The following is a 16,851-nucleotide window of genomic DNA, read 5'->3' on the forward strand; positions in this document are numbered from 1 at the left end:
TTACTTTCCCAAAGTCACATAACTAGGAAGTGATGAGGCTACTATTCAAACTCAGATCTATGTAATTCCATACATAGCCCATGCTCTAAAACAGCAATTTTCAACCTTTTTCATCTCATGGCACATATAAACTAATGACTAAAATCCTGTGGTACACCAAAAAATATATTATCATTTTTGATGGTCTGACAAAAAAAATAGGTATAATTTTGATTCATTCACACTGGATGGCTATCATTGTGTTGGCTGTTGTCATTTTTTTATTTGACAATCTAGGGCAGAAGAGGCCAGCGTCCCTGATTAAATGGGTGCTGCATGTTTTAACAGTTATTGCAGCACACCAGCATGCCACAGCACACCGGTTGGAAATCACTACTCTAAAATTTTGTGCAATGTTGGCTCTCAGAAGTATAAAATATGAAAGGTCTAATTTGCTGCAGATTTCTTCCCAAACCCCATAGGCAAACTCCCAAATTGAACTTACCACATGTTGAGATTTAATCCAGGATTTATCTTCCTTAGCACTCCTGACATTTTTGGCCAGGTAATTCTCGGTTGTGAGGAGCCCTCCTGGGAACTGTAGGATGTTTTGCATCATCCCTGGCTTCTACCCACTAGATGCCAATAGCATCCCCTTTCAGTTATAATAATCGAAAATGTCTTCAGAGATTGCCAAATGTCACCCTAGATGCAAAATTCCCCCGTTTATAACCACTGGCTTAATTCAGTCTTGCAATATGGGCACATCTAAAGACAAACTAAACATAAACTATATAAACATGGGAATAGTTACACTGTACACAAACATGTTTTCTATGAATAGCTCCATAAGATGTCTTCAGAAGCAACAGCATTGTCATTTAATTCAAATGCAATGTAAAACATTACTCAAAACTATAGTTTTTAAGGAAATTGAGCTTGTGTAAGAAAACAATTTTATTTTGTTTGTTGTAAGAGGACCATTTCAAAACTTATTTCAAACCAAGAAAAACAATAAGAATGAAATACTTTATAAGGTTAATATGTAAAGTATGTTCAGAGAATAATCGACACAATCCAGTTGAAAAGGCTTCCTCCTGATAGGATACAACCATTAGCAAGATCAAAAAGTCTCTCGAGATTGAATATGGATGGCAGCGAGATCTTAAATGGAACCTGAGAAAAAGCATAAAAATGTTTATGAAATGCATTGTTTTGAACTGTTGACTGAAGTAAAGTTCTCAAAGTACACAAATACCAATTCCATATAATAATTTTATGTGAAAGATATATAATTCTTGCCTAAGGTAAGATTGCATCTTTACACTGCTGAAATGTCACATATATCATTTTATATCCTATTAAGATTCACATCTATGAGTCTATAAAATAGCATACAGATTCATACCGATGAATCTGTAAAATTGAGCCTGTAAAACAGCAGCTACTCCTAGAAATGTGGACTATTTGTGTTTGCATAATCATTGAGAATGACTCTAAATGAAGGACGTTTGGCTCTCTTTCTAATGGAATGCTTGCTTCTGAATAGACTGCCCAGTTGACAAATCTCCCTCTCTCATTTTGAGCTTAAGTCCTGCCACAGTGAAGCAAATTAGGTTAGGGGTTCACTCTCTCTGAAAGGTACTATTACCACGCCAAGGACTAGTATAGCCAAAGTCATCTGAGAGCCTAAAAAAAGGCAATAAGACCGCTTTTGTGATTGTAGCACTGGCTATTTGATGGGGAGGGCAGAAAGGGGAGAATAACATGAAGGAAAGGAAATGAATGTTTACTACAGACCCACTGCATGCACATCTAGATACTTTTGAAGATGAATGATGTCATGCCGAATGACTCTAATGACTTAGACTCTTATGAGCCTGAATCCTGGTAAAAAATTAGAGGACAAGGATTATTAATTCCTTGTCTACTTGTTAAATGAACCTATTATTCTCCAGAAAACATAGTGAACCTAAAAATGGAGACTTGTTTTTATTTGTTTTTCTTTACTTTTTGGATTTAAAAAGTGACAAAAGTTATTCTATAACTTCAAATAATAAAGAGGTAAATAAATAAAGACTAATAATATCCTCTTCATCAATAATCTTAGACTAATTAGTACCACCAATTTGAGAATTCTTCTTCCAAAACTGTTAAAATCCTCATACAAATGTATATTCACATGGGTCTTTTCCTTTTCTTTCTTTCCTTATTTTTTGAAATAGAATAACCAAATTCCCATTCATTGCTTTTTTAATTACCGATATATAAGAGAAATCCCTCCTTAGTCAATTCAGGGAGGCAGAATAACCACATGGAGGTCAGGAGTGTGCATTCTGGAATAAGACCATTTGGTTCATACTAGATATGTGAGGTTAAGTAAAATATTTTATGTGTTTTAACTTTAATTTTCTAACCCATAAAATGGAAATAATAAGAATTACTATATAGTATTGTTGTTAAAAGAATGGAGTAAGTTTACACATATTAAATAGAATTGGCCCTTTAACTATGTTGGGATTAGGGATGCCAGTCCTCCCACACAGTTGAACATCTGGGTAAAACTTTTTTTACTCCCTCACAACTTAACTACTAATAGTCTATTGTTGACTAGACACCTTAGCGATGGCATAAACAGTGAGTAACATATTTCATATGTTCTATGTATTAAATACTATATTCTTACAATAAAGTAAGCTAGAAAAAGAAAATCATAAGGAAGAGAAGATATATTTACAGTACTGTAGGTGTTTATTTTAAAAATCCACATATAAGTGGACTCACACAGTTCAAATCTGTGCTGTTCAGGGGTAAACTGTACTTAGAAGGGTGTCTATCACAAACACCTAATAAAGGCTATGTTGTATTGTCACTATTGAACACACCGTTTTAAATGGCTATATAACAATGCCTGACATGGACAATCCTTCACTAAAGAGGTAGTTTCTAGTTTTTGAGCATGCTTGTCTACTTATATATCTCCTGGGTGCAAGTGCTTTAATTTCTGTATTGCTGATTCCCCAAGGTAGTTGTTCTGGTCAAAGGGTGTTTACATTTTACTTTTTAACATTTCCTGCCAGATTACTTTCCAAATAGGTTCTGACAATTAATACTTCAATCAGTAACAAATGAGGGTTTTTCACACCCAGGGCAGCATATTATTATCATGGAATGTTATAAACCTTCTAATTTTGCCATTTAATGACTATTTTCTTTATTAAAAATTGGAAACATTTTAGAGAGCTAATATTAAATAGTTTATTAATATGTTGAAATATATGTGATTACCATGATTACTTTGGTTATATCTCATTGCTATTTAATTGCACTAAACATTCAGTTTATTATATGGTGATGAAAGGCCTCACATCCAATAATATCCTTTAGTAGATGATTTTCAAAGTAGTAAGAATAATTGACATTAAAACATTTGTGTTTTCTCTGGAGCTGTATTTCTGTTATTGTAGAATTTTTCTCATATTAAAGATTACAGTATTTAAAATAAAAACACAAAGAGGCCAAGTTAGTTTTAGATAACATTAGAAGTATCTTTATGACATAATTTATATACTGGATCCAAATAGAGCACTTTGGCCTATGACCCTTAACAATGAACCTTCAGAAACAAGTGGCCATTTGTCAAAGGATGGAGATTAATTGCTGGATTTATTTATGAGGCCGCAAGTGAACGCTTCGGGTCAGAAAGATGAAATAAAAAGCTGTCATCCTGGAGTTGTTAATTTTTATCCGTCCTCTGGAGAACACAAATGACCCTAAAATGTCAGAACTTACCCTTGTGCTATTACTCCTACCTTTTCAGACACCTGGGCAATTTAAGCCATTTGGTGGACACATCTAAAGCTTCAGATTCCAGCTATTTCTATTACGCTATAGCACAGTAGTCTACATTTTTTCTGTTGCTGAACACAATCCTTTAAATAAACTTTTGATTGAAATATAATATACAGAAGGAAAAAGGAGAAACCTTAAGTGTAGAACTTGATTTTTTTTTTCAAAATAAACACATCCTCATAACTGTTACTCAAATTAAGACAGAACATGATTGGCATTCAGATGTCCCCTGGTGCTCCCTCCTAGTCACTAACCCTCCCCTTCTTCCTGCAAAATAATCACTATTCTGGCTCATATGCCGACATTTTAGTTTTACATGCGTGTGCAGGTGTGTATTATAACTATATTTTTTAAACTTTAAGTAGAATAATAAAATATTTACTCTTTTGTTTTTACTCAACATTATGTTTCTCAGATTCATCCATGTCAGTGAGAATCTCCAACATTTACAGGGAACTCATACAACTTAGCAAAAGGAAGATAAACAACCCAATCAAAAAATGGGCAACGGACCTAAATACTTTTTGAAAGAAGACATACAGAAGTCAAAGAGACATATGAAAACATGCTCAAAGTCACTAATCATCCAAGAGATGCAAATCAAAACAATGAGGTACCAACTCACACCTGTCAGAATGGCTATCATCAACAAATCAACAAAGGACAAGTGCTGGCAAGAATGCAGAGAAAAAGGAACCCTCCTTCACTGCTGGTGGGAATGCAGTGGGGGTGCAGCCACTGTGGAGAACAGTATGGAGTTTCCTCAAAAAACTAAAAATGGAACTCTCATTTGACCCAGTGATCCCACTTCTAGGAATATATCCCAAGAAACTAGAAACACCACAATCAGAAAGGATATATGCACCCCTATGTTCATAGCAGCACAATTTATAATGGCTAAGATTTGGAAACAGCCTAAGTGCCCATCAGCAGATGAGTGGATTAAAAACCTGTGGTACCTTTACACAATGGAATACTACACTGCTGTAAAAAGGAAGGAACTCCTACCATTTGCAACAGCATGGATGGACCTGGAGAGCATTATGCTAAGCGAAATAAGTCAGTTGGAGAAAGATAAATATCACATGATCTCACTCATTTGTGGAATAATGAACATAAATTAGTGAACAAAAACAAATCCAGATACAGAGAAGCATCAATCAGACCATCAAACCTCAGAGGGAAGGCAGGGGAGGGTGGGGGGAAGGAGAAGAGATCAATCAAAGGACTTGTATGCATGCATATAAGCATAACCAATGGACACAGACACTAGGGGGTGTTGAGGGCATGAGCAGGAATATGAGGAGGCAATGGGGGAATAAGGTCACATATGTAATACCTTAATCAATACAGAAAAAAAAAATAGTTTGTTCATTCTTATCTACTAGTCCGATCTAATAAAAGGGTAATATGCAAATTGACTGTCACCCCAACACACAAGATGGCCGCCCTCATGTGGTCAAAGATGGCCACCCCCATGTGGACACAAGATGGCTTCTAGTATAATAATAAAAGGGTAATATGCTAATTAGGCTGGATGTTCTTCCTGATGAAGCCGGGGTGGTGGGGGGAGGGGGAGTGGAAGCCAGCCTGGGTCCCGGGTGCCTACTGGTAGTCGGAGGAGGGAAGCCCGGGTTCCGAGTGCCAGAGGAAAGCCGGTGCCAGCAGCTGGGGGAAGAAAGGCCTACTCTTGCACAAATTTTTGTGCATTGGGCCTTTAGTTCGTGTATAATTTCCATTGTATGACTGTATCACTATTTACTAATTTTCCAGATGTTGAGCATTTGTATTATTTCAAAACTTTATTTCAGGTATAACAACTGAGATATACTTTATTTCTGTGAGGTAGATACATAAAAAACTGAATTTTCTGGGAATCGGTTATGCATATATTTACCTTTAAGCTGATTCTACTGAACAGTTTTCTAAATGGATTGGCCAATTTATACCCCCACCAGTAGTATATAGGAGAATCAGTTATTCCATATATTCACACACTTTGATCATTTTACTTTTTAATTTTAGACATTCTATTGTATATTTTGAGATAATCTCTTTATGCTTTTAATTTCATGTCTGTAACATCTAATAATATAAAACATATGTTTATTGGTCTTTGTGGAAATACATGTCTTTTGTCCAATTAACATTGATTTTATTCTCTTGCCTTATTGCAATAGCTACAAATTTCAAAGTAATGTTAATTCACGGAAGTGCTATCAAGCCTTATTATTCCTCCAAACCCCCTCCCACCGGCCCTGTCAACCACGAAATGCCTCTGCTCCCTGAAGCCCTCCTCCCACTCCCGCCTGACTTCAGTCTCCTCCTCCGTGGACTCAGTAGTAATCTAGACAATTTTCTATCTAATGAAGAAAAAAAATTTTTTTATCACCTTTTGGAAATTTTATGGAAAATTCTAGGTCTTCCATAGGGAATTTCTCAAGTAAAATAGCTCAAGTAAAATTACTGAATTTGTTTGTTTGTTATTCAATAGACAAAGTTGGCAATCATATAATCACTGAGAAGTCTTTTATGTTTTTGTAAATAGCTTTGAGTCCAAATTGCCCAAAGTCAGGTACCAGCAAATCCTGGTTCCTTTTCTGGATTAGGAAAAAAGGAAGAAAAGAGCTTGGCAGGGAGCAGGCTGCAAATTCGTTCAAGTAGGTTGGGTGTTAAAGAGCAATGTTAGAGAAATGGTGATAATTTGCCTGCCTAGAGAAGATAAAAGTCTGAAACAGTACAAAGAAGGGGAAGAAAGTCAAGTTGGGGCAAACTGCAGGGTTTCATTAAAATCTGGCCTAGACTTGAATGAGTTTCCAAAGGCATTGGAGAGTTACAGGTTACTTGCCAATGCTATACTGTGTTTTATATGTGTTTCTGCATGAAAATTAGATTCTATCATAATGAAGTATTTTATTACTTCTGTCCTTTGCTCAATGATTTTCCTTGATTGGCAGAAAAATCATATAGTCTTGAAAGTATCTATAATTTTTCTCAATCCAATGAGTTTTTATTGAGCCCTACTTTGAGACCTCTTCTTGCTTCTCCCAGCACACCATTGTCAGTTGCCTTTTCATTGATTCTAAGTGTTAGTGACCAAGAAAAAAGGGAGAACGCCAGGTTTCCACCCATCAACTAGGTCTGTCTGCCCTGATAATTGGTAAGTGAATATAAAAATCGTGGGCTTTGTGATATGGGTGGATTAAGCTTTGCCTCCTTTCAAGTACCTTAAAACACAGTCACAGCCATGAGAGAAATCATTTTAATAGCTTCAGTGTAGGAAAGCAATTACTGTTTTCACCCAGCATTCTCACATATAAGTTTCTCTACCATGGTTTCTATGTCTTCTTAGAAGATCAGCTGAGCGTTTGAAGTTAATGATTGACTGGATTTTTGTTTTCAGGCTGGGGAAAAACATGCATTCCAAAGTAAAAAGAATAATATGACACTACCTTACTTAAGAATATAAATCATGAAAGACTGGTTACCCACCTAATAAAAGTTCCAGGTGAGAGGGAAGTAGATATATTTGGTTTCACTGTACTTTTTATATGATGAAGATAATCCCAATACAAAAAACAATGGATAATATTCACCACAATCTAATAGATACAACACCCAACTCGTAGGAAGGTGAGAAAGGCTTGTATATACAGCTCTACCAGACCACAGGAAATCTCACACTTTTCTGAGAATAAGATTTATCTTTTGCATTACTCTAATTTTTGTATTAAAAAAACTAAGTATGACAGAAAAGAAGTGGTGTTTTTTTTTTACCATAAAATGAGATCAAAGTGTCATATTGGTAAGATAGCAGGAATCTTTTAAAATTAATTTTAAATAAATAACATTACTATAAAGACACTTTGCAGAGAACAAGAACATTAGAAATTAAGATAGGATATGGGAGAGAAAGCATTTGTGCAGAAAATTGGTTCAAATGTTACACTGTCTAAGAATAGAACACATTCTTCTTAAATCACCACCACCATTGTCACCGACGCTCTACAGCCACTGACGCCTGGCTGAGCATGGTGCTTCCTTGAGCTCTTGAGCAGAGGTCGCCTTTTACTAAAGGACAATTCTTGCTCAGACACGATGTTCCAAAAGCACAGGAAACCAAAGGTTTCTGTCCAGCCAAAGTAATTTCAGCAACTTCTCAGTGATTCTATGATTGCCAACTTTGTCTCCCTTCTCACATCTAAGTAGATGCCAAAAGTGTTTTTGCACAATGGCCTCTACGCAGAGTACCTCCAGGAGAGAAGATCTATTGAGGGAGACCGCATGTACTGGGATGTATGTTTTAAAATCTATTTTAGGTTATGCGCATAGTTTACAGTTATGGTACAGTAAAAATAAATATTTGGTCTTTGACCCAGGTTTCCTGGCATAGAGCTACTAATGGTGCTGAAAATTTTCTTTTAAGAGCTAACTTCAGGATGGGGTTGGTCACCAGGAAAACCAACCAGGTGATGAGAGACTTAAAACTTTCATCCCTCCCCTAGCAGGTTTGGCTCAGTGGATAGAGCCTCGTGCCACAGACTGAAGGGTCCCAGGTTCTATTCCAGTCAAGGGCACATACCTCAGTTGCAGGCTCTATCCCTAGCCCTGGTTGGGGCTGCACAGGAGGCAACCAATCAATGTGTCTCTCTCACATCGATGTTTCTGTCTCTCCCTCTCCCTTCCACTCTCTCTAAAAACAAACAAGCAAAAAAACATCTTTCATTCCTATGCCTTCAACTTTGAGGGGGCAGAGGGGCTGGAGGTTGAGTTCAATCAGCAATGGCTCATGATTTAATCAGTACCACCTACATAATGAAGCCCATATAAAAACCCCACACTGACAGGTTTCAAGGAGCTTCATAGTGGATGGAAATCCAAAGTTCTGCTCCTCCCATCCTCCTATATCTTGTCCTCTTCATTTCTTCATTTGCCTGTTCCTCAGTACTATCCTCTATAATGAACTGGTAATCATACCTAAAGTGATTTCCTGAGTTCTGTGAGTTCTTCTAGTGAATTATGGAACCTGAGGGGGCATCGTGGGAACTCCCATATCATAGTATTCTGGGCTGGAGTGTGGGTGGCCTAGCTCCTCATTTTCAGCTGGCATCTGAGGTGGGGGCAGTCTTGGATTGAGCTCTTATCTGTGGAGTCTGCACTAACACTGGGTAGTAGTGTCGGAAATGAGTTGAATTGTTGGACACCCAGTTGGACTCAGAGAATTGTGGAACTGGTTGGTGTCAGGAAAACATCACAAGTGGCCCATCTGGGATTATGTAAATTAAGGCAATGCTCAGCTAGTAAATGTCTTTGGAGCTTTGGGGCTTCTCCCACATTCCTCCTCCTCCTTGGCCCCCTATTCTGCACACATTGCCCTTCATATCCCACCCCAACCCCAGCCAAGGCACTACTTGATGAAAAATGATAGAGCTGGCAGTGAAATCGTCATTATGGATACATGCTTTTTATAGAAAACTATTCAAGAAAACAATCCTTTAAGACCAAACGAGACCCTTAAGAAAAAGTAAATGTTTAGGCTGTACCTATCCAGACTTATTCGGACTGCTCAGGAATCCAAGGGCCAGAGAAAAGAGCCTTTGAAATCCGATACCCATTGTGCAAAGAGAATAGCTTCTCTCTCTCTCTCTCTCTCTCTCTCTCTCTCTCTCTCTCTCTCCAGGAATTTTTTTTCCACCATATACAGAACTACTAAAGGACTTCAAACAGGGAAAATCCTCTTTAAAATATCAAAAGCTCTAATCAGAACAGAAAGCGTAAGTTGTGCAATCAATCATGAAGTGCACAGGGCATAAAGACTAGACGGATGTTCATGGCCAGTGGTTCAGGGCTTGGGGGAAGAACTGAAGGAAAAATTTTCTTGGGTAGAGGATCTAACAGAAATTCTTATATTCAACTAGTGGCCTGGTACATGAAATTCGTACACATTTAAAGGGAATTAATTAGAGGAAATATTTTAATATTGCTATTCGCCCTTTATCTATAATAGAAGTATCAGAGATGAAAGAAAAATCATAAAATGTATATGAAAATCTCCCTCCTGTCAGTGTCTGGGGCACGCCACAGGACCCAGAGTCAAGTCCCTGCCCATCCCCACATGCCTTGAAATCATGCGAGACCCAGACCCAGCTGGCCCCACCCCCGTCTAGCCCTGCTAGGTGGGGGACACAGTCTCAGGTCCCCCAGCCCAGCGCCAGGTTGGGGGACACAGCCTCAGGTCCCCCATCAAGCCCCACCTCCTGCTGATTGGTCGTTACACATGAGGGAGTGATGACATTTGCATATTAACCTTTTATTATTATGACTAGAGGCCCAGTGCACAAAATTCGTGCACTCAGGGGGAGGGTCCCTCAGCCCGGCCTGCACCCTCTCACAGTCTGGGAGCCCTCAGCAGATGTCTGACTGATGGCTTAGACCTGATCCCCACTGCCACGGAGGCAGGATAGGCTCCTGCCACCACTGCTGCACTTGCCAGCTGTGAGCCCGGCTTCTGGCTGAGCAGTGCTCCTCCTGTGGGAGCACTTTGACCCCTAGGGGGCAGCTCCTGCATTGAACCTCTGCCCCCTGGTGGTCAGTGCATGTCATAGCAAGCAGTTCAGTGGTCTTAGCATATCATTAGCATATTACATTTTGATTGGTTGAACTGCCAACTGGACCACTGGACACTTAGCATATTGGGCTTTTATTATATAGATGTGTTGTAAAACTGAATGTCTGTTTCTCATTCTCTGTGGAGATGTAAGGTATAAATTCAGAGGTAGTGCTTATACATGATTCCATTTCACTTTACATTTGTTGCCTTTATTTTCAGAAAATGGTTTTAAAGCTTTCTCAAGTTCTTTTTTTATATACTGGAAAAACTGTTTCAGCAAGAAAGGAAGGCTTCATTTATTGAGGATTGGAAATGGGATGGAGTCTTTGTTTTATAGAGTTCATTTCATTTGTAAATTAACTGTTAAAATAGGGGTTAAAGGAAAATGCGATTGAATTATGGGTCACATTGCAGAATGTATTTTTAATCATGAGTGGGTGACATGTGTGATGTTTACTCCCTACTTCTACATTAAAAAATAAACTTTAAGCCAGAAATTATGTTTCCTAGTTCCTTTAGAACACTTCTAACTCCCACAAAATAGGATTAAATGAGCACCCTTATGTCCTTATCACCATGCAGTTCGGGTTCCTGGGAAGCAGACCCCCAAGAGGGAATGTGGCTTTCAGGACATTTATATGGGAGTACCATTGGGATCAGCACTCATGGAGAAAGGGAAGAAAGCGGAATTAGGCAGAGAGAGAAAATGGGCTGCAATGCAGTCCCACACAACAAAGGACTCAGCCAACCCCACGGGGAGATTTGCGACTGGGATGGCCCTTCAAAGTTGTCCCTAATCCTGGTAGGGGAGGTCAGGTCTTTGTACCCCCATATCAACCAGTAATTGGATGCAGATTTCCCCCAAGAAAGAGACTACGTCCTTTGGCCATGGGCAATTCTTGGAGAGGGCTGAGAGCAGAGGGCTGTCAGGCAGCACATCCCCAGAGCTGGGTAAATAAGGTCTTCAGTCCTGGAGGGGAGATCTGGGGCTCAGTGCAGGGGACATGGCAGGCATAAATATTTAATTCAGTGGTTAACTACAGAACTATTAAACAAGCGGCCATATGGCAAAATGCATACTAGTATATAACCAATATAAGCTAAGGGGAGATTTAGAGTAATAACTAAGTAAGAACTCATATACCAAATTTCCAGATGCTTCTCTGCTTGGGTCATGGTCAAACAAGCTCAATATAGTTCCAGGATGACTTCTATTAATCACTTTATTTGATTACCCTTGGGATCATCCCCTCTCTAGAGTATGAGGAAGATAATTAGAAATTAAAGCGTAGGAAAAAGATTCAATAATAATATGTTCACAAAAACTTGAATATAAAAAAATTCAATAATCTCACCTAAAGCCTAAATTCCCTATGGAAGACCTAGAATTTTTCATAAATTTTCCAAAAGCTGGAGCTAGAAAACTGTCTAGATTACTACCGAGTCCACAGAGGAGGAGACTGAAGTCAGGTGGGAGTGGGAGGAGGGCTTCAGGGAGCAGAGGCATTTCGTGGTTGACAGGGCTGGTGGGAGGGGGTTCGGAGGACAGTTGGGCAGCAGGGGGAGACAGCAGAGCACAGTGGTTAGGGACATGTTCTGAGGAGCCAGTCTGCCTAGGTGTGAATCCTGGCTCTCAGATTAGCTGAGGGAACTTGGGCAAGTCACTGAAACTCTTCAGGCCTCAATTTCTCACACATACAATAAGGACAAGAATAGTATCTACCTTAACTCAAAACAGAAATCTAAAGTCACATGCTAAACTTCAGAATGTATGCATTAATTTCATATTGCTACTATAACAAATTTACAACAAACCTAGTGGCTTACAATACACATTCGTTCTCTTCCAGTCTTGGGGATAAGAAATCTGAAATCAGTTTCACTGCACCGAAGTCGAGATGCCAGCAGGACTGGTTCCTTCTGGAGGCTCGAAGGGGAGAATCTGTTGCTGAGCCTTATAGAGGCTTCTAGAGGCCACCTGTGCTCCTGGACTTGCAGCCCCTTTTTCCATCCTCAACATGCATCACTCCAACCTCTGCTCCCATCATCACATCACCTTCTCTCCTATTGTCAAATCTCCCTCTGCTCCCTTTTGTAAAGAACTTCTGATTACATTTTGGGACAACCTGGATGATCCAGGATAATCCCCCCACCTTGATATCATATCTGTAAGGCAACAGGTTCTGGGGATTAGGATGTGGATATTTTAGGCATAATTCAGTCTACCACAGTGTGTGATTAAATCAGATAGTTTAGATCATAGAAAAATCATATTTATATCATATTTGCTCAACACAATTTTGGTAATTAAAGTTATGGAGTTAATTCCTTTTAAAATTTTATGGCATTCTTGAAAATGTCTATTGTGCTGGAAGTTTTTAGTGTTCACTAACATACACGCTTGCTCCTCTACAATCCTCTACATCCTTGCTCATTAGGAGGAGGCCAATAGGATATGGGCAGAAATTATGGTAGCTGGTTCTTAGAAAGGGTCACCCTAATGTATTGTCTAAACTGGGACACTTGTAATAATAAAAGGAGAAATATTAACCATTACTCCAAATCAATATGCATACATTGTGGCTGTCACAGGCAGTGTGCAGGTATGGTCACCCTACTTAAAAGCACCTTGTAAATTCCTCAACCCTCTTCTCCTGCGATGGTGACCCTAGACAGTATAGTTACAGGTTCAAGGAGAGTTCCCTTCACTGGACATTGCATGAGGAAGAAACCTTCATAGCCACAGACATGTAGGGTTATTTGTTAGCACAGCCTAGCCTACGCTTTTCTGACTCAAACATGCATGCCTAGCAAGCTTGCTCTGCCCTTACCCTATTTCTGAATAGAGGGAAATTCCATTAGAGTAAGGATTTTACTCCACCTAAAGGACAGGGATTTGAATCTCAGCAGCAAAGTTATAGGAAAATATGCTATAACTGAGCACAACGAAGCTGGGTTCCCGCCTAAAGGGTTGGTTTGGGTCTGCTTTGGGTCTACCGGCGAAACAGAAATAAAATCTCTTGAGTTAGAACAGTACTTTGCATTTCTTTATGCTTTTAGGAAGGTGCTCATTGGACTTACTGTCTGGCAACTAAAACAGGAGGCTCTTTTTTAGAACAAAGGATTTATAAAGAACATGAACTGACGTTTGTTTTTTGTTCATGGGACTTTGTTGCTTAGAATCAAAACATGATGGGCTTTATTAGTTAGCAGAAAGGTTTATTTCTTTCTTGTGCAACCACTACAGGAGCAACCTGGAGGGCAGAGCTGCTCATGCTGACTTCTTTATTCACATCAGTATACATCGCAAGCACCTGCAAACCATTCTTATAATGTGGCCAACACTGACCAGCAATTTCTGATAGAGAGTTTGTAATTTATAAGGAACTTTTACACAAATTATTTTGTTTAAGTCTTTTTAGAATTCTCAACTTGAGCAATCAATCAGCCTTTGTCAATATTAATAAGAGGGCGTGAGGAAGAAGAGGGCAAGGAAAGATGAGAAGGACAGAGAGGAGGAGGAGGAAGGGCAGAGGTAGGTAGAGTCAGAGCCCACCACGGAACCTCCCTGAACATTTACTATGCACTGTATGCCATTACGCACTTTTGGTTAATGATAATTCTGTTGCCAAAATAAAATGTGTCACTACTCATAAGGATTTTTGGTTCATCAAAAGCATAGTTTAGCCCTAACCTGTTTGGCTCAGTGGATAGAGTGTCGGCCTGCGGACTGAAAGGTCCCAGGTTTGATTCCGGTCAAGGGCATGTACCTTGGTTGCAGGCACATTCCCAGTAGGAGGTGTGCAGGAGGCAGCTGATTGATGTTTCTCTCTTGATGTATCTAGCTCTCTATCTCTCTCCCTTCCTCTCTGTAAAAAATCAATAAAATATATATATATATATTTTTTTTTTTAAAAAAAGCATAGTTTAATGGTTTTCTAGGGACTTATGCTAAGTGAATAAATGCCAGCCCCCAAAGGTTACATACTATATGGTCCCTTTAATACAACATTCTTGAAATAACAAATTTATAGAAATGGGGAGTAGCTTATTAATTGTCAAGGAGCAGGGTCAGGGACAGGAGTGAGGTGGAAGTTGGAGTATCTGTGAAAAGACAACCAGGGGTCCTTGTAAGGATGAAATTGTTCTGCATCCTGACTTTATTACAGTCAGAATCTGGTTGTGATATTGGACTACAGTTTTGCAAGATGTTACCATTGGGGAAAACTGGGTAAAGGGCACACAGGATCTCTCTATATTATTTCTTGTAATTGCATGTGAATTTGCAATTTTCTCAAAACAAAAAATTTAATTAAAAAAGGATAGTTGAAAAATAATACTTAGAATACATCTATTAAATGTCCTTTTAGTCTTTTCAAAATTAGCAAACATTTATACAGGCCAAAGGCCACTAATGAAGGGAGGTGATAATGGTCAAATAAAAAAATGACTCATTTCACATTATTTTAAGTCTGGGAAAGATAAAGACGGCCACCACGCAGTGAATGCTTACCACTGGCGTTGTGCTCGCACCATACTCACTGGGTTGCATGCTGTTTCTAATGTAATTCTACAAGCAGAGTAGCTATTACCAATGCACAGAGAGGGAGTGAAGTAACTTGCTCCCAGTCACACAGCAATGGATGGTGAAAACAAGAATCGAATCATGCTCTCATCCATTGAGACACATCGCTTTCAAGACCTTCACCAGAACCTGATTGACCTGGGGTGTTTAAGGGTTAATGAATTGTCCACAAGGGAAAAACTGGGGCTACAATGTACTGGGTACTCTTCCCCCTGTACTCTGCTCTCATGAGAGGTTGAAAAAAGAACATAATGGCATTAGCTGCCTGAGATTCAGGTGGAATAAGAACAAAAATCTCAAATACTTGTCGAATGTATTAACAAGAAAAATGGGTAAATGTACACCTGCTTCTTCTCTGGGAATTTATTTAGTGACAAGGAAAATGTGTCCAGAAAATTTCCAAAAGATTGCCAATTGACTCAACTATATGAGACAAAAACCAATATCCTCCTGAAATGAAAACCTAGTCCCACCGTTAGAGGCCCAGTTTTTTAATCAAGACAAACCCATTTAGCAAAATGAATGAAGCAAATGAAAGTAAACACTTAGCTCCATTTTCAGCAAAATAGAAAGCAGTGAACAGATTTGCTAATGATACCCCTGCCTCTCACCTCCTTGGAAGTTATACAAGTGACTAAATTTCAGGGAAATTTTCCCTTTGATTCTGAAATACACTTATATCCTGAATGAATCCAGGCTTGCTTTATCAAGCAGTGAACAAACTTCTCGCCACTTTTATAGTAAACATACAATATCAGGTTTATAATTATATTTTAGTTTAAATTACACCCAAGTACCATTATACCTCCAAATCTCATGCCTCATAAAAGCGGGACCAATACTTTGAGCACAGGTAACACAAAGGCTCTGGGTTTCTTGATGAAGGAGAGTGTGTTTCACCTTGACACTATTGCTGGCAAGTCTCTGAGAGATGAGCATTTTGAAAATGCTATAAACAGCTTAGCCTTTTCTTAGCATTTTGAAGAGCACATTAATAGCCTGGCCTTTTCTTAAGGGCTTTCTTTCTCCCTTAGCCAAATGTGACAGTTAAAAGTGAACAGGGAAGATGGAATCCAAGCCAGCGCTGTGTTTGAAAAGCAGTGTGGAACTGATGTCATCCGGCATTGTCTTCAAAAGAATATGAGAATATTAAGTGGATGTCTCATAGACTTACACACAAAGGATACTCTTCACTTGAGGACAGAATGATAATGTCTCACAGAAGAAAGATGTAATTCTAGATGCTCTGAAAATCTATTCAGACAGCTCTTGGCTGGTATAAAACAAAGAAAAAATGCACACACCAAACTCTTGGCTGGAAGAAAGAAAGAAAGAAAGAAGGAAGGAAGGAAGGAAGGAAGGAAGGAAGGAAGGAAGGAAGGAAGGAAGGAAGGAAGGAAGGAAGGAAAGACTCAACTGAATAACAAAGTTATATTCATAGATTTAATTTTATTAAGACTTAGTAAGCAACTTTTACGGAATATGTGGACCCTGTGCCAATGATGTGAAGGAGAGTTTAAAAAGAGTACTGTCATTGACACCATTTGGCGTACTGTGTTAAAGGGAAGAGGCACAAAGTAATGTAATAAAATTAGCCAAAGGAAATTAAACAGACTAGCTCTACTCTCTAGGATTTAGGATCCTAGAAAAAGTGAAATGGAAGCTGTCCCACATAAGTAGGGGTGCATGCAACCCCATCCAACACCCAGAAAAACTGCATAGGTTATTTCAAAGGGTACCTTGAGAGTCCACCTAGTTTATCCTCTCCTGTCTGGGTATAGACACACTCAGCAACTACATGACAGTTACCCAGCATATTTGGGGA

The 16,851-nt window shown here is 39.0% G+C and overlaps 1 protein-coding gene across 1 annotated transcript in view; it reads right to left on the reverse strand.

Moving 5' to 3' along the window:
* Positions 1 to 1,035: 1,035 nt before the first annotated feature.
* CFAP54 (cilia and flagella associated protein 54) overlaps positions 1,036 to 16,851 on the reverse strand; it is a gene marked incomplete at both ends in the record, with an annotated part of 248,988 nt that continues 233,172 nt past the window's right edge. Inside the window, 1 exon segment of the mRNA XM_079775504.1 lies at positions 1,036 to 1,155. Within this exon segment, the coding sequence (XP_079631630.1) occupies positions 1,036 to 1,155 (120 nt within the window).

This window comes from Cnephaeus nilssonii (genome assembly GCF_951640355.1).
Source record: "Cnephaeus nilssonii genome assembly, chromosome: 6".
NCBI lineage: Eukaryota > Metazoa > Chordata > Mammalia > Chiroptera > Vespertilionidae > Cnephaeus > Cnephaeus nilssonii.